Here is a 24,379-nt window from a genome sequence, read left to right as displayed (position 1 = left end):
TTCCATAAATTTGGTTGGAATTTGGTAGGTATAGTTTTGAAGAGTTCTATGATTGATTATGTTCTTCGGTAAACGTGTTGACGTTTATTTATTATTCTTCTAAATGTTCGAACCAGCTTACGCACACCTCAATGTGTTCATATTAACAAAGAGTATGAAAAAGATAGACTATATATAAATTTAACTAATAAACCGACTCATGTTAAAAATTATAGATCTATTTTAAAATATAAAAATATTTAATATAGGTAGTTATATAGTAAATTAGTATATACATTTTGATTTTAATAAAATATGTACTCCAATTGAAATTTATTTAATATGTTCATATTAATAGAGAGTATAAAAAAATAGGTTACATTTAAATTTTAACCCATAAACAAACACATGGAGATGTTAAATATTGTGTAGATCTATGTTAAAAATATCTAATATAGTTGGTTATACAGTAAAACTAGTATAAATTTCAATTTTTAATAAAATATAAGATGAAATCTTGGTAATTTTTTTTTTTTTTTTTTTTTTTTTAAAAAAAGACTATTGTGAAAAATATCCATTGAAAATTGTTAATTATAAAATTAAGTTAAAATAAGATTTAAACCAATCCACTAAAAAAAATTGCCTTTCTATTTGGCATTTTTTAAAGAAACCTTTTTATTTGGCATTTGAACAAAAAAGAAAAAGGAAATGGTATCTTTTCCTGCTATGGATAGTATTTGTGCATGCCTCAGTTACCTTATTTACGTTATGACTTTTGGAGTTATTTATAAATTAAATTAAAACATTTAAAATACAATTTAAACAATACTCATTTAAAGAAAGCCTAAAAAAATCATTAAAAAAACCCTTTTTTAAAAAATAAAAATGGATTTTAGTATGAAACAAAATACAAATAAGTAGATTAATTAGACTTTATTTGATGACCATTATTTTTTGTTTGTAAAAAAATTAGTTTTCAAACCATACCCTCCATCCACAACATTGGATTGTATATGTTTTGAAAATAATAAAATATATAATTTTAAAAAAAATTATTTTTGTGTTATGGNATATTGAGTAAGACAGTTAAAGAAACAAATTAGAAAAAGCAAAAATCAACGTTTATGAGGGAGTCAACTCATGGTGAATGTTCTTCAAGCCAAATCAATGTCTTTCGATGTTTGCAAGTGTGTGAGGCAAGCTTGTGCGTAACAAAAATTGCAATTGCACTTAACTAAAAAGAAGTATTGGATCATACCACAAACAATGTGAAACACGCACGAAAGCGAACATAATTCAATTGACATCCAAATTTGTTTGCAACCAAGAAGTTTGTGGTTCAATAATTTAAAGATCCATTCATAAAGTTCAGAGAAGGAGGGAACCGGTCTCACCCCAAGGAGGTTGAATGGCAACCTCGGGGTTTCTAGAGATGATTTATATAGTGTCAATGCCTCAACGTATCCGATGAAAAATTGGATCTTATCCAAAACCATCAAAGCATTGCTATTGATCGAATCACGCATCACAACTCCTTGAGTCATGTCACAGCTTCCAACAAATGCGTTGAAATTCATCTTGAAGGAACTCGGAAGAGAGGGCACCCGCTTTTATGAATAAATCGATAAAGTAACACATTTTCAAAATACTAAAGGGTTATCAAATATGACATACAATTTTATAATTGTGGCTATTTTTAATTTCTATACTTTAAATCATTAATAATTGATGATCAACTTTGGATTTGTGTACAATAAGTTCTATTCATTAACTTCATTGGCTTAACGCTTACAAAGAATGGTAATTATATTATTTAATACTTAAGTGACAAATTTTTGAGTAAATTTAGAGATTAATAGAGTAAGTACATTAAACAAATATTATTCGCGTAATGAACTTATTACGCACAATGAAGTTTTAAAGCATATTAAAATCCTTTCAAAGTTAAAAGTCTAATAAATACATTTGATAGGTTTAGGAGCCTATTCCCATTCAAACAAACAATTTTTTTTTACCCCTCTAATTTTATAAAAGAAGTTACTAATATATTAACAAGTCAAAATTACAATTTAGCTACAAAAATTTCTAATTCTAACTAAGAACTTTCAAATATTAATATCAAAATTCAAATGGATAGTCATTTACTTAAGATTTAAAATTCTACGAGTTTAGCTGACAATTAAATTTGAGGTCGTCTATGCAACTATATATAAATTGGCTCAAACACTTCAACATAAAAATAAAATAAACTTAAAGGTAATTTATTATATTATTAAAATATTTTAACGATAATTGATATATATTGGATGTTTGAATCTCAACCTAAATAAAAAGAAAAACAAAAAGGAAAAGGAAAAAACAATAGTTAACAAGCGCGTACAATGTGATCTAATATCTGAAACAATGTAAGAATTAATAAAATAAAATGATAAAGAAACAAGCGACGTGGAGAACTAAAAGAATTAAAATGAAATCCGGCATGGATTAATATAATATAAAATGATCTATAAATTATAAGAGAAAAAATTTGTAACGAACAACGCTGAGCTTTAAGACTAGAGAGAGACTCGGAGGCATTTTCTCCTTTTGCTTTGTTTTGATAATCCGCCTCCGCCGAACCGAGTGAAGTGAAATCAGAGAAGAACACAGAGCCGAAATGGGCGGCGGAGGTGAAGGAACGACGCTGGAATTTACTCCGACGTGGGTTGTAGCCGCCGTCTGTACCGTCATCGTCGCCATTTCCCTCGCCTTAGAGCGCCTCCTTCACTTTCTCGGCAAATACCTCAAAAGGAAGAATCAGAAGCCGCTCAATGAAGCTCTTCAGAAAGTTAAAGAAGGTTCGATTTGATTCTGAATCCGAATCCATATTCCGTTTGATTTTCTTTTCCTTTCCTCTTTCTCCTGTTCATTCTTGTGTGTGTGTGTGTGTGTTATTTATTTTATTTTTGCCTTTTCTCTTTCTGTATTTTTCTCTGTGTTACTGTTTCGATTGTTGATTCTTTTGTTCTTGTTTTGGTATCTGGATGCTGCAGAATTGATGCTTTTGGGGTTTATTTCACTTCTGCTCACTGTATTTCAAGGCGCCATCTCTAAATTATGTGTTCCTGAGAGTTTGACTGAGCATTTACTTCCGTGTGATCTGAAGGATAAAGCTAAAGCTGAACATGGTTCTCCCTCCGATGAAACTGGTTCGTCATCGACGAAGCATTTTCAAACATTCTTTGTTTCGAGTATTTCTGGTACGGCCAGGCGTCTTCTATCTGAGGGATCGGCTTTACAGACTGGTTATTGTGCCAAGAAGGTGAAAATTAACCTAACCATTTCAATTATGCCGGCCATTGATGCTCATTTATGCTTGGATGGTGTATTGAATGAGTGTTTAGCTGAATATAGTACTGGCGTTGTTTAATACTGTTCATTGGCTACTGTTTTGTGCATTTGATGGTATTTTAAAAGTTTGATATTCCTTGATCTTTGTGGAAAATTTAGGAGGAAATATGATGTTTGCTTGGTAACAGCGTAGAGATCTGAAATATGACATAAATTTTATCGATATTTTATTTTCTTCCAAATTGTTGGTAAATAAATAAAATATTTATTTCCCTCTGCTTCAAGGTTTTAGGGATAGAAAACACATTGGGCTATCATTTAAGGGTTAGGTGAAAATAATTATGATATCACTGTAGCCCAACCCCACACTAGGTAGACTTGCTAGAATAGAATACTTGCCAATTTGAAGGAAGTAAACTTCGAGTTTGTGTTTACTTGTCAATGAAGGAATGAGAATTATTCTACCTCATTCTTATATTTATATACACATATTTTGGGCGGTGGAAGAAAGTATTATGCATGGTCTGTATGTGTCCCCTTGTTATACAATACCTTACTTGTGTGTCCCACCAAATTAGAGATCAAATTCATGAATTTGGGGGAATGAGATTCTCTTAAAAAAAGCTTAAGATTCTTACTTTGATTTATACATTTATACTCATGCCTTTATTTTTTTAATATAATATAAATAATAATTATTGCCTTCTATCTTTATTTTTGTGATGGATCTCATATTTGATTGAAACCGAGTTTCATTCCACGTATCAGTAATAAAAAAAAAAAAAAAATGTTCTAGTATACTTTAAATCTGGTTCTCATATGGACCTCATTCTCATATATATGTGTTAAATCGAGTTCTAAAATAGGTTTACCGTGGACAATATCAAACCCTTGCCTAATCCTATTTCGGTTGATAAATTTGTAAATATTTTTGTATTCCTCACTCTTTGATTAGGCCTCATAGTTAATTTAAAATGATTTCTATTTCAAGTATTAGTAAATAAAATAAATTGTAATATGAATATTTTTTATTCCAAGTGCGAAATAGTTTTAGTGGACAACAATATTAGAAATTTTATTATTGTTTTTAATTTTCCATGTCGATTTATTTATTTTTGTTTCACTTAAGAGTATCACTTCCATACTGTGAGAATCATAGGTTCAAATTGAGCCAGTTATCAGCTCTCTTTTATTTCTTTTCCTTTCCTCCCCTTTTTTCATAATTAACTTTTGAAAAATATGGAGTTCAAATTATTTACCAATCTTATATAGTTTTTGTTTTTTCAAAATATGCAAAGAACAAGAAACAGAAGAAAAGATATCGAATTGATACTGAAGCTTTCTCTAAAAATAAGGCCTTTTATCGTGGGAATTGAGGTTGTATCCACAATTCTCACATTTATCCTGCTGGTGTCACATTATCTTGGCCTCATTACTCTGCCTTTGCACATATCTTAGTGTTAATAAATTGTTTTTAATTTGGCCTCTCTCCTTTATATGTTTCTCCTCGCCAGAATAAGGTGCCGTTGCTATCACTTGAAGCATTGCATCATCTACATATTTTTATCTTCATCCTAGCTATTGTCCATGTGACATTTTGCGTTCTCACTGTAGTTTTTGGAGGATTGAAGGTAAGCAACTAGTCAGCTTATTTTCTGATAACTATCATTACAGGATAACTTGACTGTTTGATCTCAGTTTTAATTCTGTACAATGATATAGATTCGTCAGTGGAAGCATTGGGAGGATTCTATTGCAAAAGAGAATTATGATACCGAACAAGGTAGCCATTTAACATTTATATTTTTTGGTCATTTTGGATGATATCATCCTTAAATTCTTCATGTATCCCCGTACAAACAATGAAATGCCATAAAAAAATTTGAGATTGGAAAAGCTGTGTGAATAGATTATAAACAAACACTAAGTTTTGCACTCAAAAGCTCTGTTGGGCCACCTAATGTGTTTTTCATACAGTTTTTTTGGTCTTATTCTAATCCAGATTCTTTTGCAGTTCTAAAACCAAAAGTCACCCATGTCCATCAACATGCTTTTATCAAGGACCACTTTTTGGGCTTTGGTAAAGATTCAGCTCTTCTTGGTTGGTTGGTAGGTCTAATCATTTTCTTAACAAAAATGTATCATTCTGCCTTCAATCTTGTTTTGCTTGATGTTGGATGCCACTTCTCTAAGTTTTTCTTCTTCACATCCTGATTCCTACAAGTTTCATGTCACGACTATTCTTCATAATCGATATAAAATATTTTGTTTAATTGCAATCATGTTCTTTGCTAATTTTAATACCATGGACATGTGTTCAAATTGCAAGGTGCATTCCGAGGCAAAGCAATGAATTTCTTGCTTGCCTTGAAGTTAGAAGATGCACTGAAAGTGTTTCATGTTTATGATGCGATGCGTGGTTTCCAAAAAGTTTGATAACATAATTGTACATTGAGAAAAAATTGAGAAACTATTGAGGCGATGATTGTGAATTTTGGCGTGTATCAATCAAAGGAAAAGAAATGCATGTAGAATCTCATGCAAAATGGACAACACATACCTGTTTGGGAAATGAATGATAATCAAATACCGACTGTTAAGTTCTGTAACATATTTTTCTCAGGGTACTTCTATATTTATCATGCTTTCTATAGGCCCACATTTTAAAGTTTGAACGCTTCTTTTGGAATCAGAACTTGTGATGTTAAGAGTTGTTGCTTGTCGTTTTAACACTCTTTCTTGGGTTTTCCTTCAGCATTCTTTCCTCAAGCAATTTTATGCTTCTGTAACAAAATCAGATTATGCAACGTTACGGCTTGGTTTCATTATGGTAAGCTATCTACAATTTAGTGCTGTATATTTATTTGATTTTCATTCTCACTGTTCAATAAAACTTTCACTGCTGTAGACGCACTGCAGGGGAAACCCGAAGTTTAATTTTCACAAGTACATGATACGTGCGCTTGAAGATGACTTCAAGCATGTTGTTGGTATCAGGCAAGTAATATCTGAAACTGGAAGTACCCTTTTATTTTTAGCTGCCGGATTTCTCAATTTTGTACTTGTGCCGATCATGATACATTTTAAGCTGTCATTTTTTTTTACCCCCAGTTCTCTCATTTTTACAATTTTTGTTGCAGTTGGTATCTCTGGATATTCGTGGTTGTCTTCTTGTTCCTTAATGTTAGTGGTATGGGACTTCCTTGATTCACTAATATTCGTCATTTCCTTAAATTTAATATCAAATAATGCCCACAAAATTGTCTTCAAATATGTTGCTGTAATCATTTTATTAATTCTCAGAATATCAATAGCCTCTCTCCTTACATTGTGCTCATGTTCACCAACTTCGGAGGACAAGGGTTTCAAATTAGTTTTCTACCCCCAACTTGAATCTTAAACCCTGGATGGTATCTCCAAACATCCTAATCCCTTACCACCATCAAACTCAAGACTTTGGAGAATATCTCAAAACATCCTAACCATTGGTCCCTCACAACCCTCAAACCCAAAACTTTGGGGGATATATCCAAATATTATAAATCGATACCACTATTGCCCACCCAACTGGAGATGCCTGTCAGTATCTCAAATATAAAACTGTGTCCTTCACTGTTCTGATAAAAACCTTTTTGAATAGTTGCCGTGGGAGTTCAATGCATGATTTATATATTAGGATGAGTTTCCACGTTGTTATCCATAAAAAAATGTTAATCAGATAATCATTTTCTATTTACTCATGCAGGTTGGCATACATATTTCTGGATAGCATTCATTCCTTTCGTTGTAAGTAGTTTTATCATCCCTCACAAATCTGCTGAATGAAAAATGTGTGAGTTTGCATCTCGTTACTAATATAGCTGTGTAGGCTTATATACTTGAACTTGGCTGAAATTTACCATTCTTTATAAGATCATGGAAGTTCGTAGATGGCAATGGGAAGTTTAAGTAGTGGTTTGCGAGTGAAAATCTCTCTGGTAGGAACCAGAGAATTGAAAATAGAGATTATATTGACGACTCACAGAGAGAGAATGAAAATAAATACACACCTAGTAATTAGAGGAACTTATTCATCATGAGCTACCCTAGGAGCTCCATTTAACTTTACATTTTCTGTATGAAGCTCTGTTATACTTCTACAATTGATTTCTTCTCCATTTCATTTGAGATGATCATTATTCCTCTTTTTCCAGCTTCTGCTTGCTGTGGGAACAAAGCTTGAACATGTGATAACCCAACTGGCTCATGAGGTTGCAGAGAAGCACGTAGCAATCGAAGGTGATCTAGTAGTCCAACCGTCCGATGATCATTTTTGGTTTCAGCGACCCCGTTTTGTTCTCTTCTTGATTCACTTTATACTTTTCCAAAATGCTTTTGAGATTGGATTTTTCTTCTGGATATGGGTAAGAAAGCAATCAACTAAATGTATCTGCTGCTGATTATGGTGATTTTTTGTTTAATTGTGACCCAAAGTCATACTTGCTTGGTTATGTCTCTAGGTTCAATATGGCTTTGACTCGTGCATCATGGGACAAGTCCGCTATATCATTCCAAGGCTCATCATTGGGTGAAACAAAAACTCTATATTTTGGTTTTCCTGAAAAATAATTACTTGTGACAATGGTCACTAATTTCCAGTTAAATCTATTGTTTGGATCAGGGTGTTCGTTCAGGGTCTTTGCAGTTACAGCACCCTACCGCTCTATGCCATTGTCACTCAGGTGAGTCAAGGGGTTATAATTATGAGAGCATATCATTGTCAAATTCTTTAATATATTCAATGGATTGTTTTGAGTTCTGTTCTAATAGCAAAACGGGATGGGAATGTCGAGTCGTTAAAGTCCATTTGATAATATTCATGTTTCTTGTTTAGTTTTTGATAAATGGAAATGAGGATTCCCCTTTTTTGTCTCATTTCTCATAAACATTGAAAACAACAAAATCAAGTTTCTTGTGTCTAATACAGATAGTAGTCTATTGCAATCTATCACAAATAGATTGAGATATTTTGCTATTATTTATAAATATTTTGGTTCATTTTCAATATTTGAGAACAACCTAATAATTATATATATATATATATATAAAACATAATTTTCTTGACATTTAGTGTTAAAACTTTACTTTCATCTAAAATTTTTAGATTTTAAATTTAAAATCTTCAGACAACAGAAAAAAGAGTTATGTTAAAATCAAAAAACAAGAAACAAGAAGCTATTACCAAATGTGTTCTTAGTTTCCCAATATCTCATCAACCTAGACTAATTGTTTGCCAATACAATGAAATGAAGATGGGAAGTTCTTTCAAGAAAGCAATATTTGATGAACATGTACAAGTAGGCCTAGTTGGTTGGGCTCAGAAGGTAAAGAAAAGAAAGGGACTTAAAGCAGCTGCTGATGGCTCCACCCAAGGAGGCAAGGAAGGTGGTTCTAATGCTGGGGTTCAACTGGGAAATATTATGCGCAAGGCTTCTGCACCTCAAGAAATTAAGCCTGATGACTCCAAATCAAATGATCTGCCTTAGTACGCATGACTCCCAAATTCCAAATCAACTCATTGGGCTAAGGTAGCCCTCTCTTCTCTCTCCATTTGTAGAGTTGTATTATACAGTAACCGCTATGCTTACCCCGTTCGGTAGGAGAAACGTCGAAGCGTTTTGTTATAGTTATACTGTAAAATTTTGAACTCTGGAATGATCTTATTATACATGAGTTGTATCGTCTCATTGATGATCTATCCTAGGCTTTGTTTTTCTCTAGGTTCACCTTGCAAGAGTTAAAAATTGTATCATATTCATGTTGTCTACTTTTGGTCTATAAAGCTTCATGTGATGTTTGCTCATTGATATGTTCTATTTTTATTGGTTCGTTATTTAGGGGTTGTTTTGTGGGAGCGACTGGTTAAACTATTTGATTCAAATACTCTTGTGTTCATTTTATTTGACTCTATACTTTCAAATGTTTAAATTTAATTCTTATACATTCAAATATTGTTACTTTGGGTGAGCTCATTACCAAAAGCCCTTGATGTCTCCTAGGTTTGGACCTTGGAGCATGCATGGGTGCCGAGTGTAAGAGAACAGAAGATCCGACTCCAGGTTATAAAAAGATCATTAAGAGCAACATAATACCAATTTGTTTTCAAAATTTACAGATGAAAGGTGGACAGAAATTATTAAATCTTTTAGAAAAATTAGCTGTAAACTCATAGTAGGATAATTTTAAGATTTATTAGAAATATAGATCAAAATTTAGATATTTGAAAGTATGAACAAGTCCTAAAATTGAGGAACAAATGGTAATTTAACCTAAACTATCTTCAAGAACTTTGATAGATGATTAAAATCTTGACCACGATATTAAGATCAAACTTATGAACCAATAAGAAAATTAGGAATCGTTTTTGTTGAATCTCTAACAATAAATTCTAAAATCCTCAAATCATTGACATCAATCTAAAGGAAAGAATTAAAATTGGATTATTGTTTATCGAAGTCCAAGAGATAAAGAGAACTAGTCTTTTGATTCAAGGTTCAAACACTCCACAAGTAACTTGATCAATCTTTATATGAATGTTCAAATATGTAATCCGGGATAAAAAATTGTAAAAGGTTGGTGATGAATCTCCGTATCAATACGAAAGAAAATTATCATTCCCAAATACGAAATTAAGAGATTATTTTGTACAATCTAAATTAATATGTCATAAAAAAAGAATAAAATTGAAAAATACTAAAATTATATTAAAATTATTAAACAAAACATTAATAAAAATTGGATGCCCTAGACATTTCATATAAAAAATACATACCTACACATCGGCCAGTAGGAACTCCTACTAACTTTCTAATATGGATGGTTTTTATTTGTCCATTTTATTGCTTTAGCTGCTAAGCAGATTTTACAAACATTTTTTACTCAACCCAAAATATTAGGAGTGTTGTAAAATTGATAATCAAAACGAGATGCAACGGGAACATGAATATTGAAAAAAATATAGTATCAAAATAAATTAATTAAATAAATTAACAAAATAACAAAATATAGAAATTTCTAATTTTCTTTTTCTCTTTGAAATCCACTCCAAATTTCTTTCATTTCTCACCAATGTATCTCACCAAAATCCACCAGATACCACTATAATATGGGAATTAGGATGTGACATTACATGGACACGAGTGTGTAATTATAAAACACATAGACAACAAGTAGAAAGATACATGAGGTGATGAGAGAATGACACTACGTATGAGTATCTATATTACACCCATATTATGATATTTATAATAAGGAGCTCTTGCTATGTAGTCGTAGGCGTCGGCGAGTATTTGTTCATATTTTTTAAAAACGTGTTATTCTTAGCCAATTTTTAATATTAATTTGTAGCCAAACTTTAAAACAAAATCAGAATTTAAAGAACTATTTTTTAGCATAGAAAATTTGACTTGGTTTTTTTAAAAAAAAAAACTAAAAATAAATGGTTATAAAAAAAAGGGCCTAAAATGTCAAAGGTGTGTTTATTTCAAATATAATTTAGAGTTTTTTTTTTTTCAAAAAAAATTATTGCCAACTTTATCGGTTTAGAGTAAGCCCCATTGATTATGTCTGATGTTGTTTACTTGTGTTCTCTACCCATACTGATACCTAGGGTCTACTTCCAGATATGTAATAAAAACACAAATGGATTAACAAGTGGAGGGCACTCAATCCAATTATATCTGAAAATTATGCCAATATCCTTATCGTTATCGTTACTGTTACAGTTACAATTATCATTATTATTGTTGTTACAAAACGAAAATTATGAATTTGTCACATTTATTACTACCGTTTGACCCAAAACGGTAATAGTAATAGTAAATTTAACAATCATAATTCTAAGTAAATGTGAAAAAAAAAAATCAATTATGTTTGCATGTGGCTCATTACGATTGATCTATTAATGGTATCCATTATGATTACACCAATTTTAATTACAAATCAATAAACGTAGTCTTAATTCTTCCACCACTAAATGTCTATGAAACCAAGTAATACTAAAATAATATAATAAAATTTAAAAGTTGAAGAACTATTTAAAGTACAACAAAATGGATACAGTTTTGAAATTTTAGACATTGTTTCAGGAAAATTTGTACGGATGCCTATTTTTTGGGTCCAAAATGTCAAGTGACCAATTTTTAAAAAACTAATGTCAATTGACCATCTGCTGGCATCATCGCCATACCAAATTACATAAATTGCCCTCACAAGTGCTTCACGAGGTAAGTCTCACTCTCGTCTGATTAAACACTCTCGCTCTTGCTTGAAATTCCTTGGTTTGATATGATTGCTCGTCAGTGTACGAATGATTTGATAATTTTCACGACGAAAGCCTCAAATCAATAATACCTAAATACAATACAATGATGATTTCTTTAAACTCTAAACTCTATTTCAACGGCGATTATTTCTCTGATTTTCGATGATGTTTTGTTGAACGGAGATTTTTTGAACAAGGAATTCCAAGACGAGACTTTTTTAGAAAGATTCATTATTTTGAGGCAGTTTAATTATTTTTACTGTGTTATTTCTGGAAAGGTAGCATTACAAAATTCTGTATTGGGAGAGAAAGAGCGAGAGATAGAACGAGAGTGAGAAAGAGCAAGAGTAAGAGAGAGAACAAGATTAAGAGAGAGCGAGATTTAGAGAGAGCGAGATTAAGAGAGAGCGAGAGTACACTTCAATTGCTTGTACAACTTAATAACAATTGTTCTCTTGCTTTCTAGGATGACAGAAAAGTGTCTACTTATTCGATATGGAGGTGATTGGGATGAGAACGAAAGTTTGTATATTGGGAGACAGTTTACAAGAATCATTGTGCCTGTTTTATTGAAGTATGAAGAACTTAAATCTCACATTTACAGGGTTACAAATGTCAGTTCTTCAGAGTTTGATCTTATACCGAGAGTTAAATATAAGCTTGAATATGAAGCCTCTCCACAATACATAAGGAATGATGATGATGTTCGCTTCCTTCTTTTCCGAGAAGATCTTAGTAGACTTCAGTTATCTGTAACGCTAAAATCGAATCAAGACGAAAATATTAGAATGAGGTTTGGAAATGTGAGTTATGGTGATACGACTGTGGACAGAAAATACGAGGAATCATATCAGTTTCATCAGGAAGAGGATGATATTCTATTGTCTACCAACACTGTACCATCAACATTATCACTAGACAACGACCGCACTAATCCAACAAGATTGAATTCAGAATTGGGCGGTACTTCAGTTATTGGTAATGAGAGATTATCTAGATTCGATTATATGGATTGTGGTCATCTAGAGCAAAGTTGTGGTTCTTCAGTGGATGTTAATGAGCAACTAACAGGATTGAATGAAATGGATCGTGATCATGGAAATGTGCGTTGTTCTACAACAGCTTTAGTGGTTTCACCATCTATGTCTTCAAGTCATAGGGCAGAGTTGATTATGCTTGGTACCTCTTCATCTAGGATAGAGGACGTTGAATATTTTTTAGCAAAAAGGACTTGAAAATGAGATGATCTATTTTGTCCATCAACAAAAATTTTGAATTTAGGGTCAGAAAGTCAACCAAACCTCTGTTTAATGTCAAATGTATTGGGGAGACTTGTAAGTGGAGCCTTCGTGCAGTGAAAATGGAAGAGTCTTATATATTTAAGATCACAAAGTATTGCAGTTCGCACACGTTCCATTGGAATTCTGAATCACGACCATAGACAAGCAACTCCTACGGTTGTTGGTCAGTTGATTAAAGATAAGTTCACGGGAATAGGACTTATTTATACCTTGTCATATCATTGAGGATATGAGGAGAGATTATGGCGTGAACATAAGTTATGATAAAGCGTAGCGTGCAAAAGAAACCGTGTATGATCTCATTAGAGGTACTCCAGAATACTCATGCTTCATACTACATGCTTATGGAAAAGCGTTAAAAATAGAGAATCCGGGTACAATCTTTGAGATCGAACTTGAAGATGAGGTGCATTTTAAGTATATGTTTATGGCATTAGGGCCTTATATTAGAGGTTTCGCAAGCTATCGGCCTGTGATAATTGTTGATGGGTTGCACTTGAAAGGAAAATACAAAAGCACCATGTTGGTTACGGTTTCTATGGACGGGAACAATCAATTATACCCACTAGCATATGCAATAGTGGACAATGAAATCGATCAATCATGGAAATGGTTTATGTTAAACTTGAAATGCAGTATCGGAGAACCCCATAATCTGGCGTTTGTGTCTAATCGAATGGTATCTATCAGCAATGCTATTCATGCATTTTTCCCACGACATTTCATAGATTGTGCACATGGCACATAGAACAAAATTTTGTTACAAATTTTAAGGATAGCATGATTGTTGGGATATTTAGAGATGCAGTAAAGACATTTCACATGACAGAGTTCCAGACAAATGGGACGAACTCCGTAGTTTTCGAGACGGTGTTGTCACGAAATATCTGGAAGATATCGGTCTTCAAAGGTGGGCATAGGTTTACCAAATAGAACGAAGATATGATAACATGACATCCAACAGTGCAAAGTGTTTCAATTCTCTAACTAAATAGTATCGACTATTGCCCATAGTATGCTTGATTGAACATGTTAGAGGAATACTCCAGCCGTGGTTCTACGAACGGAGGAATTACTGGGAATCTCGAATGACATTGCACTCTGAATACTGTGAAACCCTATTGGCAAGTGAGGTCATAAGGGCAGACGATATCAGGTTGAGCCTATTGATTGTATCGAGTCCACGTGCGAGATAATCGATTGGACGGTATTGTCTATCTTCACACAAAGGAATGCACGTGTAAGGAATTCGACTCACTTGGTATCCCGTGTTCGCATGTAATTGTTACTGCTAAGGAACGAAATATACCCATCCATAATCTTTGCAGTTGATTTTCTTTAATGACTGCGTATGCGGAGCCTATAAATCCACTTGGCCACATATCTGAATGGAAGAGACCTCCTGGATATGTAGAAAAGACTATCCTTCCTCCAAAGTTTATGGCACAAGTCAGGCGAAGGAGAGTGAGAAGAATACCATCTAGAGGAGAATTTCATTGACAAATAGAATGTGGTCGGTGTGGAAATTATGGGCATAACAGCCAAAATTGTAACGAACCACTCACAACCATGCGACATGCTGAAACCGTGACACAAACACCTCTCATGTAGTTTAGTTTATAACTAACTTGTAACATACGCCATCTTGTAACATACTCTCATATTATCTTGTAACAGTCTGTTGATATGTGTTATAAATACCATTGATATGTTTCTCATACGTCATACTTGTAACATACTTCATTTTATGACATACTTTCTAGTTTTTCATACTTGTAACATACTTCATACTTCATACTTTCATCTTGTAAATAAAAAACAATAACAAGTTAAAGTATTTCTATAATAGCAATCTTCATGTTGTAACATACTTTCTATTTTTTCAAAGTCTTGCTTCTCAATCTCGCTCTCTCAATGTTTGAACTTTGAACCTTGAACTTTGATATAATGTTTTATATCCCATTGATATAATGAAAAGAGCAGTAGCTCAATTATACATGTTTTGATAAAATGTATAATATTGAACTTTGAACTTTGATAAAATTATTTTATACATGTTTTACATACATAAAAAATACATGTTTTTACATACACAAAAAATACATGTTTTATACACATAAAAAATATGAATGTTCGCCCACAATTGTCACGCTAACTGCATCCTATATTCACTCATTTTCTCCTGAGTGATTATAGACAGATTAGCACACGTCACTAGGTGTTCTAGTAATTTTATTGCAAAAATGCCACAATCAAGCGACCCGTGCTGTATGTTGACGTTCATAGGTCGCGAGATTTTCCAATGGAATGTGGATAGGTCTGGCTTTGAACGATCCACGTCACAGTAGTGAAGTAGGGATGGTACTGTGACAATCAATGACTCCATTCAATTCACCAACTTTTTCATTGGTGTGTATGATGGAAGTGAATCGAACACGAATATGTGGCCTATGTTCATGTCCATTGCAAGGACCATCCAGTGCTCACTGATATTCATTTCCATATAAACGAAATCCACATATGCCCATTTGACGTCTAATTTACCAGTGACGTGGTCCTTGTACGCGTCTTCATCCTCCCATGCTAGGGCAGCCTCCAGAAGTGTCTTATTCTTTATTCGTTTAAATACCCTGCCACGAGTATTAAGGTGACTCTGCCAAATAAAGTGAGACGTTAAGTAACAAAATATATCATAGTAAAATGAATCTGCACAACAAAATATATCAAAATTTACCGTTACACCAATTGACAAGATGGTGAACTTGTGCATGCACATGTTAGGCCGGGTATAAAATTTTTCTTTCATAAAATGAAATAAAGTATTTATGGTCTACACAAAAAATTACTATGTCAATAAAAGTACAAGATATCCAACTGTAAAAAAGTCAAGACTAGAAAACTTACATCGCACTCAACCCACGAACTCGGGGAAATCAATTCCTTGAAGAATTGCTTGGCAAGTGGTTTAAAGGAATTCTCTCGAACCTTATTGTCGGTATTCTCGTATGAGATCCAGCCCATCATTTTTGTAAAGATATTGTGTGGAACGTTATGTGCTACGTTGTATGCGACAATCGCTCTGGATAGTGACGTAGCTACACCTTGGAGAGGATGCTTAACCATACTTTTCTTTTTTACTTGAGCTGGAGGTGTATATTTATCAACAACTTTCCTCTTACGAGCAGTTCTTCAAGATTCCTACATAAACATATAACAAAAAGTTACTCATCAAGAAATATATAAATATAAAAAAAGATTATTGATCAATAAATTACTCACTAGTGTAACTCCTTCTGTGGTCGTAACAATACCAGAAGTGTCGGCCTCTGGGATGTCAGACATGTCGGCCTTTGTATGTGGCATGGTGTGTAAGGCAGACATGTTGGCCTCTGTTTGTGGGACGTCAACCTTTATAGGTTCGACGTTAGTTGGTGATGTTGTGGTGGTATCGGGCTCTAGAGGGGGGGTTGGGAGTAGGTGAAGTGGTGGTATTTTGAGGCTCTGCAAGGGGGATGGGAGTATTAGAGGCAATCGCATTAGTGGTATCGGGATCCCGAGATGAGATGGGTGACCTTGTCATCTCCTTATTCACCGTGGAACCTTTCAATTAGTAAAGTAAAATGATGAGTTCACGAACATGTAAAAACTAAACATGTAAAGACATAAAATGATAGTAAATGTAAACCTTGCACATAGACTGCAACAGTGACAGGATGGTCGACAATTGTCCTTTCATGTCTGTCATGTTTTCCTCCATATTGGATACACGACTATCTAAACTCGATATACGACCATCCAACCTCGATAGTGAGCTGTCAATGGTCCGTAGGTACGAATAAATAGAATCGTCGGGATTGACTCCCTCCCTGTGGGCAGCACACTCAGGACACTCCTCATCCATAGATCGCTCTCTATGGGAGTCCACAAGATGGACATTAGGTGGGTTCGACTCGTCCTCATCGCATACATCCCCCACCACATCATGGAACATATCATCACTAGGTGTGTATGTCCCTCCTTCCACCCTTCCACATTCAGCATTCTCATGCTCAGAATGCTCATGTTCATCCTCTCCCTCCACTCTTCCACATTCATCATTGTCATCTCCACGATGATCATCAATTTCACTTTTGCTTTCAGAACTACCCCCACTACTTGACCTATTGCTACTTTCAGCACTATCATTATCGACACCTAGATCAAATATAGGTCGTCTGTCCATTGGGGTATCCCAAAACTCCCTCTCAGCGTCTGTCATGACAATACCCTCTTTAATCTTTATCTGCATTAACAACCCAATAAACTGGTTAGTGTCAATTTAGCAACGAAATAAACATATTATGCATAGAGTAAACGTACATTGTTAGACTTGAATATCTCTCTCTCGAGTACTTTGAAGGAGACTGAGTGGGAGCATGACCATCGTAATACGTGAGGCAAAGCCACCTTCCTCCTTCGCTTCGCAATGTTCCAGCTATCGATACAGCTAGGATCTGGTACGTCCATACCTAAACAAAATTTAACATATATTAAGAACAATAGTAATGTTAAATCAAACAACACGATTATTATGTTAAGCAAATTTACCTGGAACGCTTGTGGAAATTCACGCAAAGAGTATTTCACAACGTAATTTTTATTTCCTTTCACCTTCGTCTTGTATAGACTACTCTTATCATTCAACGCAGTTTTTAGGGCATCGAGTGTCCTCTCCCAAATAATAGTACCCCAATCAAGACTGTTGTAGTACTCTATGTTTTGAACGTCCTTAAAACGTTTGAGGTCCATTGCATTTTTCTGGTTGTTCTTTTCCATCATTGCAACCTCAGTAGTAGACTACTGTGATCTTCACAACATCCTCATCATTTTCAAACTCCAACTCCTTGTATTTTTCTTCAAGTAGACGGACATGTAAGGTGTCCTTCGTCACTCGATTACCAAAATACTTGAATGCAAGTTCATACAAGGACTACTCATTCTGATCAACTCGTGTTTGGGAACGCCATAAACCAGTCATCAACAAAAAATCATCCTTCGAAAAAGTGACGACCTTTCCACAAACAGAGAATGACATTGAGTCAAATCTCGTCCTCTTCATTTCTCCCAGCAACATATGATGGATAATTGGGCTGTTAAACACCATGTCAACGTCTATAAATCGCTCAAAAACTGTTCTCTTAAACATGTCTAACTGCCTTGGGGTAAACATGTCCTCTTCATTTCTGAAATGTGTTGCCATCTTAAATCACTCCTGCATGAAATAAAGATTCAATCAGTAAACTCCTTCAGAAAAAAATTGTAAAAAAACATTATGTTTAAATCTCGCTGGCATCGCTATCGCTGATATCGCTCTCTTTGGTGTCGCTCTCTCCGGTATCACTCTCTATTATGTCGCTCTCTCTAGTAAATCTCACTTATCTCGCTCACATTCTCTCTTTTTACTCGTCTTCAACCACAGAACACATCGAAAACCAGAAAAATAAATAAAAAAACCATAGGTTCACAGTATTTCTAAACCCCAGAATGACCCACCCTTTCTGGTATCGCTCTCTCTAGTATCGTTCTACCGATTTCACTCTCACTTATCTCGCTCACAAACTCTTTTTACTCGTCTTCAACCACAAAACACATCGAAAACAAAAAAAAACCATAGATTCACAGTATTTCTAAACCCAGAACGACCCACAAAGCCCCATTACTGATCAGTTTAAGACATTTTCAGGTGCAGATTGAAAGATTTACCGATCAGATTCGATTTGTTGGCGGTAGTGGAATCGTTTGCAAGCCAAAATGATGGATGCTAAAGAGTTTTTAGTTTATGAGCGATACGAAGCCATTAGCCTTGGGAAATTTGAATGAAGAGTTTTTAGTTTTGGTTGGTTTTCAATAAAAAGGTAAGACGACGAAAAGGTAAGGGCGATTTACGTAATTTGGTATAGCGATGATGTCAGCAGAGGGTCAATTGACATTATTTTTTAAAAATTGGTCATTTGACATTTTGGACCCAAAAAATGGGTCATCCGTACAAATTTCCCATTGTTTCAACTATTTGATTTTTCTCTTTCCCCTATTTCTTTCAGAGCTCTTATCTCTTCTTCTCCTTCTTTCCTCCTTCCCCTGTTTCTTCGTTGAGCCATGGACTACGAAGACTTAAATGACGGGAAATCCTTCTCTCTCTCCTCTGAAGAAAACTCCACAAATTTCAGAATTGAAAATTCTTCCATCCAAGATTCAAATCATGAATTGGTCAAATGTTTTGTCGGAAAACGTCTCTACATTCGAACAACTCCTTGTGAAATCCTTTAAACTGCTTTCTCCAAATTCTGGAATTCAGACCACAAGCTTCAAATCTACAATCTTGGGAAGAACACCTATCTTTTCAAATTTCTGAGCTTTATTGATAAAAATCACATCTTTAAAATTGGACCCTGATCTTTCAATAAAAACCTTATAATTCTGGAAAACCCCTCTCCTTCTAAAAAACTTTCACATCTTGAGTTTAAACTAGTCTCATTTTGGGTTCATTTAATTGGTTTACCCATTGTTTGTTTCAGCAAATTAATGACAACAACTGTTGGAAGCCAAGTCTCTATGTCAAAATAGCCATTGACATCATAAAACCCTACATACGTGGGCTCAAATTTAGCTTTGAAACTTCATCTCTGAAGATTATATCCAAATTAAATACGAGCGGCTAACAGACTTCTGCTACCACTGTGGTATAGGGATGACAAAATTCCTCGCGGGGTCAGGCCCCCACGGGTTCCCAACCTGATCGGGGCGGAGGAATCCCCAGTTTGACTGGGGACAGGATCAAACTGAGGATTAAATTGGGGAGGATTCCTGACCCGTCTCCGACTCCCAACCCGATCTTCGTCCTACCCCCATTTTTTAATTGTTAATATATATATATATATACTACTATACTACAAATAATAATAATAATAACAAATATTACTGAAAGAGTATGTTTCGGTTTTTTTTTTCTTTTTTAATTTTAAAAATCTAATAGAATAAATTTAATTTTTATTAATTTATATTTAAAAAAAAGCATGTATATTTTAATTTAAACAACTATTATTAGGATTATTAAGGTAATATTGTTGCTATTTTTGGTAATACTTTGGGCTTCAATCAAAACGCCTCAAATGTGGATTCGCAACTCTTAATCAAGGTATAACCATGGCTCTCAATCTGGATCATCGAAATTTGTTATTGAATCAGAACCCACAGTTGATTATCAAAGTTCTCCACTCAAAAAATTCTCTCAGAAACGATATTGGTTTAATATTTGTCTATTATTTTTAAAATGTGACCTAGAATTTGAGTGTTTAGTCCAAGATGTGAAAACTAATTTAGCAATATATATATAGATAAATTCTTAAAAGTGACACTTTTTTTTTTTTTTTTTTTTTCTTTTTCACCATTTATCTTTTTATTTTTAATTATGGAGGGAAAATATAAGCGGATAAGAAAAGGGGACAGTCTTCCCAATCCCAGATTCTTCTTCTTCTTCTTCTTCTTCTTCTTCTGAATCACTGAAACCAGAGAAGAAGAAATGTCCATCATATCATTTTCATCAGCTTCAACCTCAGCCAGACATCCAATTTTCGCTAACAATGCTTCTTCTTCTTCTTCATTTTCATCCACTTCTTCATCTCTCACACTCAGAACTTCTTTCCTCGCCCTTCCTATGAATCCCCACCACAAAAACAACCTTCGTCTCCAATTTCCAACACGAAGAACCACTAGACGTCCTAACAATGCCCTCTCTGTCTGTATGAGCATGGAAGCCGGCATTGGCGTTATGGCCACCAAGCTCGGTATGATGAGCTTCTTCGAACCCGACGGCAAGGTCGTCCCTGTCACGGTGGTCGGTTTCAAGGAAGGCAACATCGTCACCCAGGTTAAGACGGAGGCGACCGACGGCTACAGTGCCGTTCAGGTTGGGTATCGTAGGGTTAGGGATCGGAAATTGACGAAACCGGAATTGGGGCATCTCCAGAAAGCTGGAGCGATTCCAATGCGTCATTTGCAGGAGTTTCGTCTCGAGTCTGTTGGTGGATTTGAGTCCAATCAGAGCCTGGTTTTCAATGAACTTTTCAAGGAGGGCGACCTGGTTGATGTCTCTGGCACTACAATTGGAAAGGGATTTCAAGGTTTTTATGTTTCTTGCTTATTCTATTTGAAGTCTGTGTTTAATTCATTAGCTACGAAATTGCCTTGGTGTTCTGTTTTCCTTGGAGCTTATGGTTTTCGTTCCGTGTCTGCATAATGTTGGAGTTGAATCTAGGCATAACATGAAATTTCATTGATATTTTTGCTGTTTGAATTCCCAATGACAAAGCCTGAACAAGTCTTCTTGATTTTGTTCTGTGCTTGAATAATGTTAAGAGTTGATTTTAGGCTTGCTCAGGAAGGATTAAACATGAATTTTCACTGATATTTTTGCTGTTTGAATACACGATGATATACTATTCTCAAGCCTGAACCAGTATTCCATGAAAGAAGCTGTTTAGAATTTCTAATCCTCAAGTATTGAATGTCAGGATATGGTAGTTTATGTGTGCAAATATTTACTAGTTTTGTGTGTGGATAAGGATGTGGCTCTTGGCAAGCTGTCATTCCAAAACACATCCATTGTCATCCCTCGTCATGGTAGACTCCATAAGATTGTGCTTACATCTTATACCCTATTAAATCTCCATTAGACATGAGAGCTTAAGTTGAAACTTTATTGTTGGTTTTGATCATTTAATATGTTCTCAACACCTCTCATGTGTAAACTTAGATATTAATCTGATTTACAAGACCCAACATGTGGACCATTAATGTAAAGTTAGAAGAGAACTAATATATACACAGTAAATTTTAGGCAAAACTACAAAAATTACCCCCGACTGTTGTCATCTGTTTCAATGATACCCATATTCTTTCAAAAATTACGATATTGCGCTTGACCTTTCATAAACGTTTTAAAAGTTCTCTTGGAGTATAAAACCTGCAGAATTTTGGACAAAATTGTGACATGGAATGTTACAATGACTTAGAATGGTGTGACAATCTAAATTTCCATTTTAAGTCACTATCATACTGTTCTTGGTCTCAATTTCTATTATAAATTCATTTCTACTCCAAGGGTAGTTTTGAAACGTTTACAAAAAAATCAAGGATAATATTGCATCTTCTGACAGAAAAATAGTATTTTTGAAACAAATGGCGAAGTCCAGGTGTTCTTTGTAATTTAACCTAAATTTTAACTATTTTACGTGTTCTCCACCTCCATTCAACATTACTCTCTAACTGGTTTCTTGTACTATTCTCCCTCTAATCCTTCTCTAGGTGGAATCAAGAGGCACAACTTCAAAAGGGGTCCAATGACCCACGGTTCCAAGAGCCACAGAGCACTTGGATCGATCGGTGCAGGAACTACACCGGGGCGTGTTTACAAGGGGAAGAAGATGCCTGGAAGGATGGGAGGAACCAAGAGAAAGATTAGAAAACTCAAGATTGTAAAGATTGATGAGGACCTTAATGTTGTAATGATCAAAGGCGCCGTCCCAGGTAAGCCAGGAAACCTTCTTCGTATAGCTCCTGCAAAGATCGTAGGAAAGAACATTCCTAAGAATTAGCTTTAGCTTATCTGTTGGAATTGTGTTTATCGATTCTTTTTTGTTTCTTAAGCTGTTGTATCTCTTCAACTGGTTATTTGTATTATGATTAGTTAACAGTTGAGTTCTTCAGAAAATGTTTGATCCATTCCAAATTTTTTCATCAGTTGGTGATTACAAGTAATTGGCTGCATTCATCTGTTGATAAATTAAGATGATGTTCTTATTAAGGTTTGTGTGTGTACACCACCAAAGTGTTGTATTCTGAAGTAGCTTTGCTTTGTAGGATTATCCTTAGCATAATTTTTTTCTATGTTGGCCAGTTGGAATTTTCTTGGAAGAAGACATTAAACCAGGTGGAATTCATAGAAATAGCGAAGCTTTCTTAGATTTGATTCCATGGATTGTTTTACATCTTTCAATGATGCATTTTTTGGTAGTAATGGGATAAATACTATCTTAAGTCAACTATTTGGATATTTAATGTAAGAGATAACAATTTACTCAAAATCATGTTTTTAGGAGACATTTTTTCACAAAATTCTCAGGAAGAAATAATTTAACTAACTTTGTGGAGCAATGAGATAATATCAAACGTTTTTTTAATAAAAATATTATTTTGATACAAAATCGTTTGAAGTTAAAAGACTAGAAAAATTGGTTGTTTGTGTTCCTACATCAAAATCTATCACACTGTTCCACCAAAATGTTAATATTATTATATCTGAAATTCCAAGTTTAATATTCAACTTTCGAGTTTAAATTTATTTAATCCTTTTAACTTTTAAAAGTGTCTTAAAGGTCCATATATCTATTTGGTTTCAAACTTTGAACTTTAATTTTAGGTTTAAAAGGTCATCGATATTTTTGAAATTTTTAAAAATTGATGGTTTAAATCCTATTTTAATTTCGAAATCTTGAATCTTGTTCTATTTTTATTTTTAAATTTTAAAAAACGTTAGATTTAATCCCTGCACTTTTAAAAAGTATTTACTCTATCCCTACTATTAAAATTATATTAACTCTTCAATAGAAATGTGAGAGAATTTGTATTTTTGGATGACTATGTTCTAGATATATTGAGCAAGGTGAAAATGAAATAAAATGCAAACAACCAACATGCCAAAATACTGAAGGACCAAAATTTTGAACTAACAATGTCTTAAATTCTCCTACTTTGCCACCTTATTCAAAAATTGAAAATCTAGATTTTCAATGTAGTTAACTTATTTGATAGTCTAGTCATAAAAAAAAATACAAATCACTTCGTCATTTTGTTAAAGAGTCAAAGAAATTATATATAGTAGGAACCAAAATAAACACTTCTAAAAAATTCATGGAGTAAAACAAACAATTTTAAAAGTTTAAGAACCAAAATATAACAATATTCAAAGTTTAGAAACTAAAACAAACATTTCAAAAAGTTTAGGGACCAAAATAGAACATTGTTCAAAATTTGACTAATTAGAAATAAAATTCATTCTTTAATACAACAATTATGGGGATGAAAGATTATTAGATCTCAAATCTCAAAAGAAAGAATACATATCAATTATCATGAATTAAGCTCTTAAACTTGCACTTGTGTCTAATAGATATGTAATTTTTTTTTTTAAAAAAAATATCAAATACCTATTAAACTTTATTGTTTACATAATTTAAGGTATTAGACACATTTTTTAAAATAGAACTTTATAACTCACAACCAAACCATGAAAAGAGTTATTTCAAAAGACAACATTCTCTTTGAAACAGATGAAAAGCAAAAAATAACAGCCTTTCGAAGGGTTAAACAATTAAATACAAAATTGAAACTTCAGATAGTTATTAAATAGAGAAAAATTTATAAAAGTTTG

The 24,379-nt window shown here is 33.8% G+C and overlaps 4 protein-coding genes across 4 annotated transcripts; 2 read left to right on the top strand and 2 right to left on the bottom strand.

Annotated features, from left to right (window-relative positions):
• Window positions 1-2,477: 2,477 nt before the first annotated feature.
• On the top strand, window positions 2,478-9,202 carry LOC120067432 (MLO-like protein 1). The gene is made up of 13 exons (XM_039018993.1): window positions 2,478-2,816; window positions 3,012-3,280; window positions 4,824-4,940; window positions 5,032-5,092; window positions 5,324-5,418; window positions 6,065-6,139; window positions 6,218-6,306; window positions 6,450-6,499; window positions 7,055-7,095; window positions 7,503-7,712; window positions 7,809-7,876; window positions 7,970-8,030; window positions 8,601-9,202. The coding sequence occupies exons 1-13, from the start codon at window positions 2,636-2,638 to the stop codon at window positions 8,832-8,834; spliced, it is 1,551 nt and encodes a 516-aa protein (XP_038874921.1). The 5' UTR covers window positions 2,478-2,635; the 3' UTR covers window positions 8,835-9,202.
• Window positions 9,203-15,136: 5,934 nt separating this feature from the next.
• On the bottom strand, window positions 15,137-16,401 carry LOC120092435. The gene is made up of 3 exons (XM_039050523.1): window positions 16,192-16,401; window positions 15,817-16,110; window positions 15,137-15,565 (listed from the first exon to the last, which is right to left on the bottom strand). Exons 2-3 carry the CDS (start codon window positions 16,033-16,035, stop codon window positions 15,299-15,301), a joined length of 486 nt encoding a protein of 161 aa, XP_038906451.1. The 5' UTR covers window positions 16,036-16,110; window positions 16,192-16,401; the 3' UTR covers window positions 15,137-15,298.
• LOC120067672 lies at window positions 16,102-17,741 on the bottom strand. Its single transcript, XM_039019209.1, has 5 exons — window positions 17,500-17,741; window positions 17,272-17,420; window positions 16,598-17,194; window positions 16,192-16,413; window positions 16,102-16,110 (listed from the first exon to the last, which is right to left on the bottom strand). The coding sequence occupies exons 2-5, from the start codon at window positions 17,416-17,418 to the stop codon at window positions 16,102-16,104; spliced, it is 975 nt and encodes a 324-aa protein (XP_038875137.1). The 5' UTR covers window positions 17,419-17,420; window positions 17,500-17,741.
• Window positions 17,742-20,374: 2,633 nt separating this feature from the next.
• LOC120068504 (50S ribosomal protein L3, chloroplastic) lies at window positions 20,375-22,732 on the top strand. Its single transcript, XM_039020294.1, has 2 exons — window positions 20,375-21,071; window positions 22,255-22,732. Exons 1-2 carry the CDS (start codon window positions 20,471-20,473, stop codon window positions 22,542-22,544), a joined length of 891 nt encoding a protein of 296 aa, XP_038876222.1. The 5' UTR covers window positions 20,375-20,470; the 3' UTR covers window positions 22,545-22,732.
• Window positions 22,733-24,379: the final 1,647 nt, after the last annotated feature.

Source organism: Benincasa hispida, chromosome 12 (assembly GCF_009727055.1).
Source record: "Benincasa hispida cultivar B227 chromosome 12, ASM972705v1, whole genome shotgun sequence".
NCBI classification, from domain to species: domain Eukaryota; kingdom Viridiplantae; phylum Streptophyta; class Magnoliopsida; order Cucurbitales; family Cucurbitaceae; genus Benincasa; species Benincasa hispida.
This window is presented reverse-complemented; position numbering and strand designations above follow the sequence as displayed.

Bases quoted from the DNA above. Each gene is read 5' to 3' on its own strand.
- LOC120092435 (XM_039050523.1), bottom strand. From the start codon at position 16,035: ATGGTTAAGCATCCTCTCCAAGGTGTAGCTACGTCACTATCCAGAGCG. The intron at 15,566-15,816 runs GTAAGTTTTCTA...TTTATTTGGCAG, and splicing joins GTTCGTGGGTTGAGTGCGAT to AGTCACCTTAATACTCGTGG.
- LOC120067672 (XM_039019209.1), bottom strand. From the start codon at position 17,418: ATGGACGTACCAGATCCTAGCTGTATCGATAGCTGGAACATTGCGAAG. The intron at 17,195-17,271 runs GTACGTTTACTC...TTGTTAATGCAG, and splicing joins AGATATTCAAGTCTAACAAT to ATAAAGATTAAAGAGGGTAT. The intron at 16,414-16,597 runs GTTTACATTTAC...TCCCCCTTGCAG, and splicing joins TGTTGCAGTCTATGTGCAAG to AGCCTCAAAATACCACCACT.
- LOC120068504 (XM_039020294.1), top strand. From the start codon at position 20,471: ATGTCCATCATATCATTTTCATCAGCTTCAACCTCAGCCAGACATCCA. The intron at 21,072-22,254 runs GTTTTTATGTTT...ATCCTTCTCTAG, and splicing joins AATTGGAAAGGGATTTCAAG to GTGGAATCAAGAGGCACAAC.
- LOC120067432 (XM_039018993.1), top strand. From the start codon at position 2,636: ATGGGCGGCGGAGGTGAAGGAACGACGCTGGAATTTACTCCGACGTGG. The intron at 4,941-5,031 runs GTAAGCAACTAG...ACAATGATATAG, and splicing joins TAGTTTTTGGAGGATTGAAG to ATTCGTCAGTGGAAGCATTG. The intron at 7,096-7,502 runs GTAAGTAGTTTT...CTCTTTTTCCAG, and splicing joins TAGCATTCATTCCTTTCGTT to CTTCTGCTTGCTGTGGGAAC.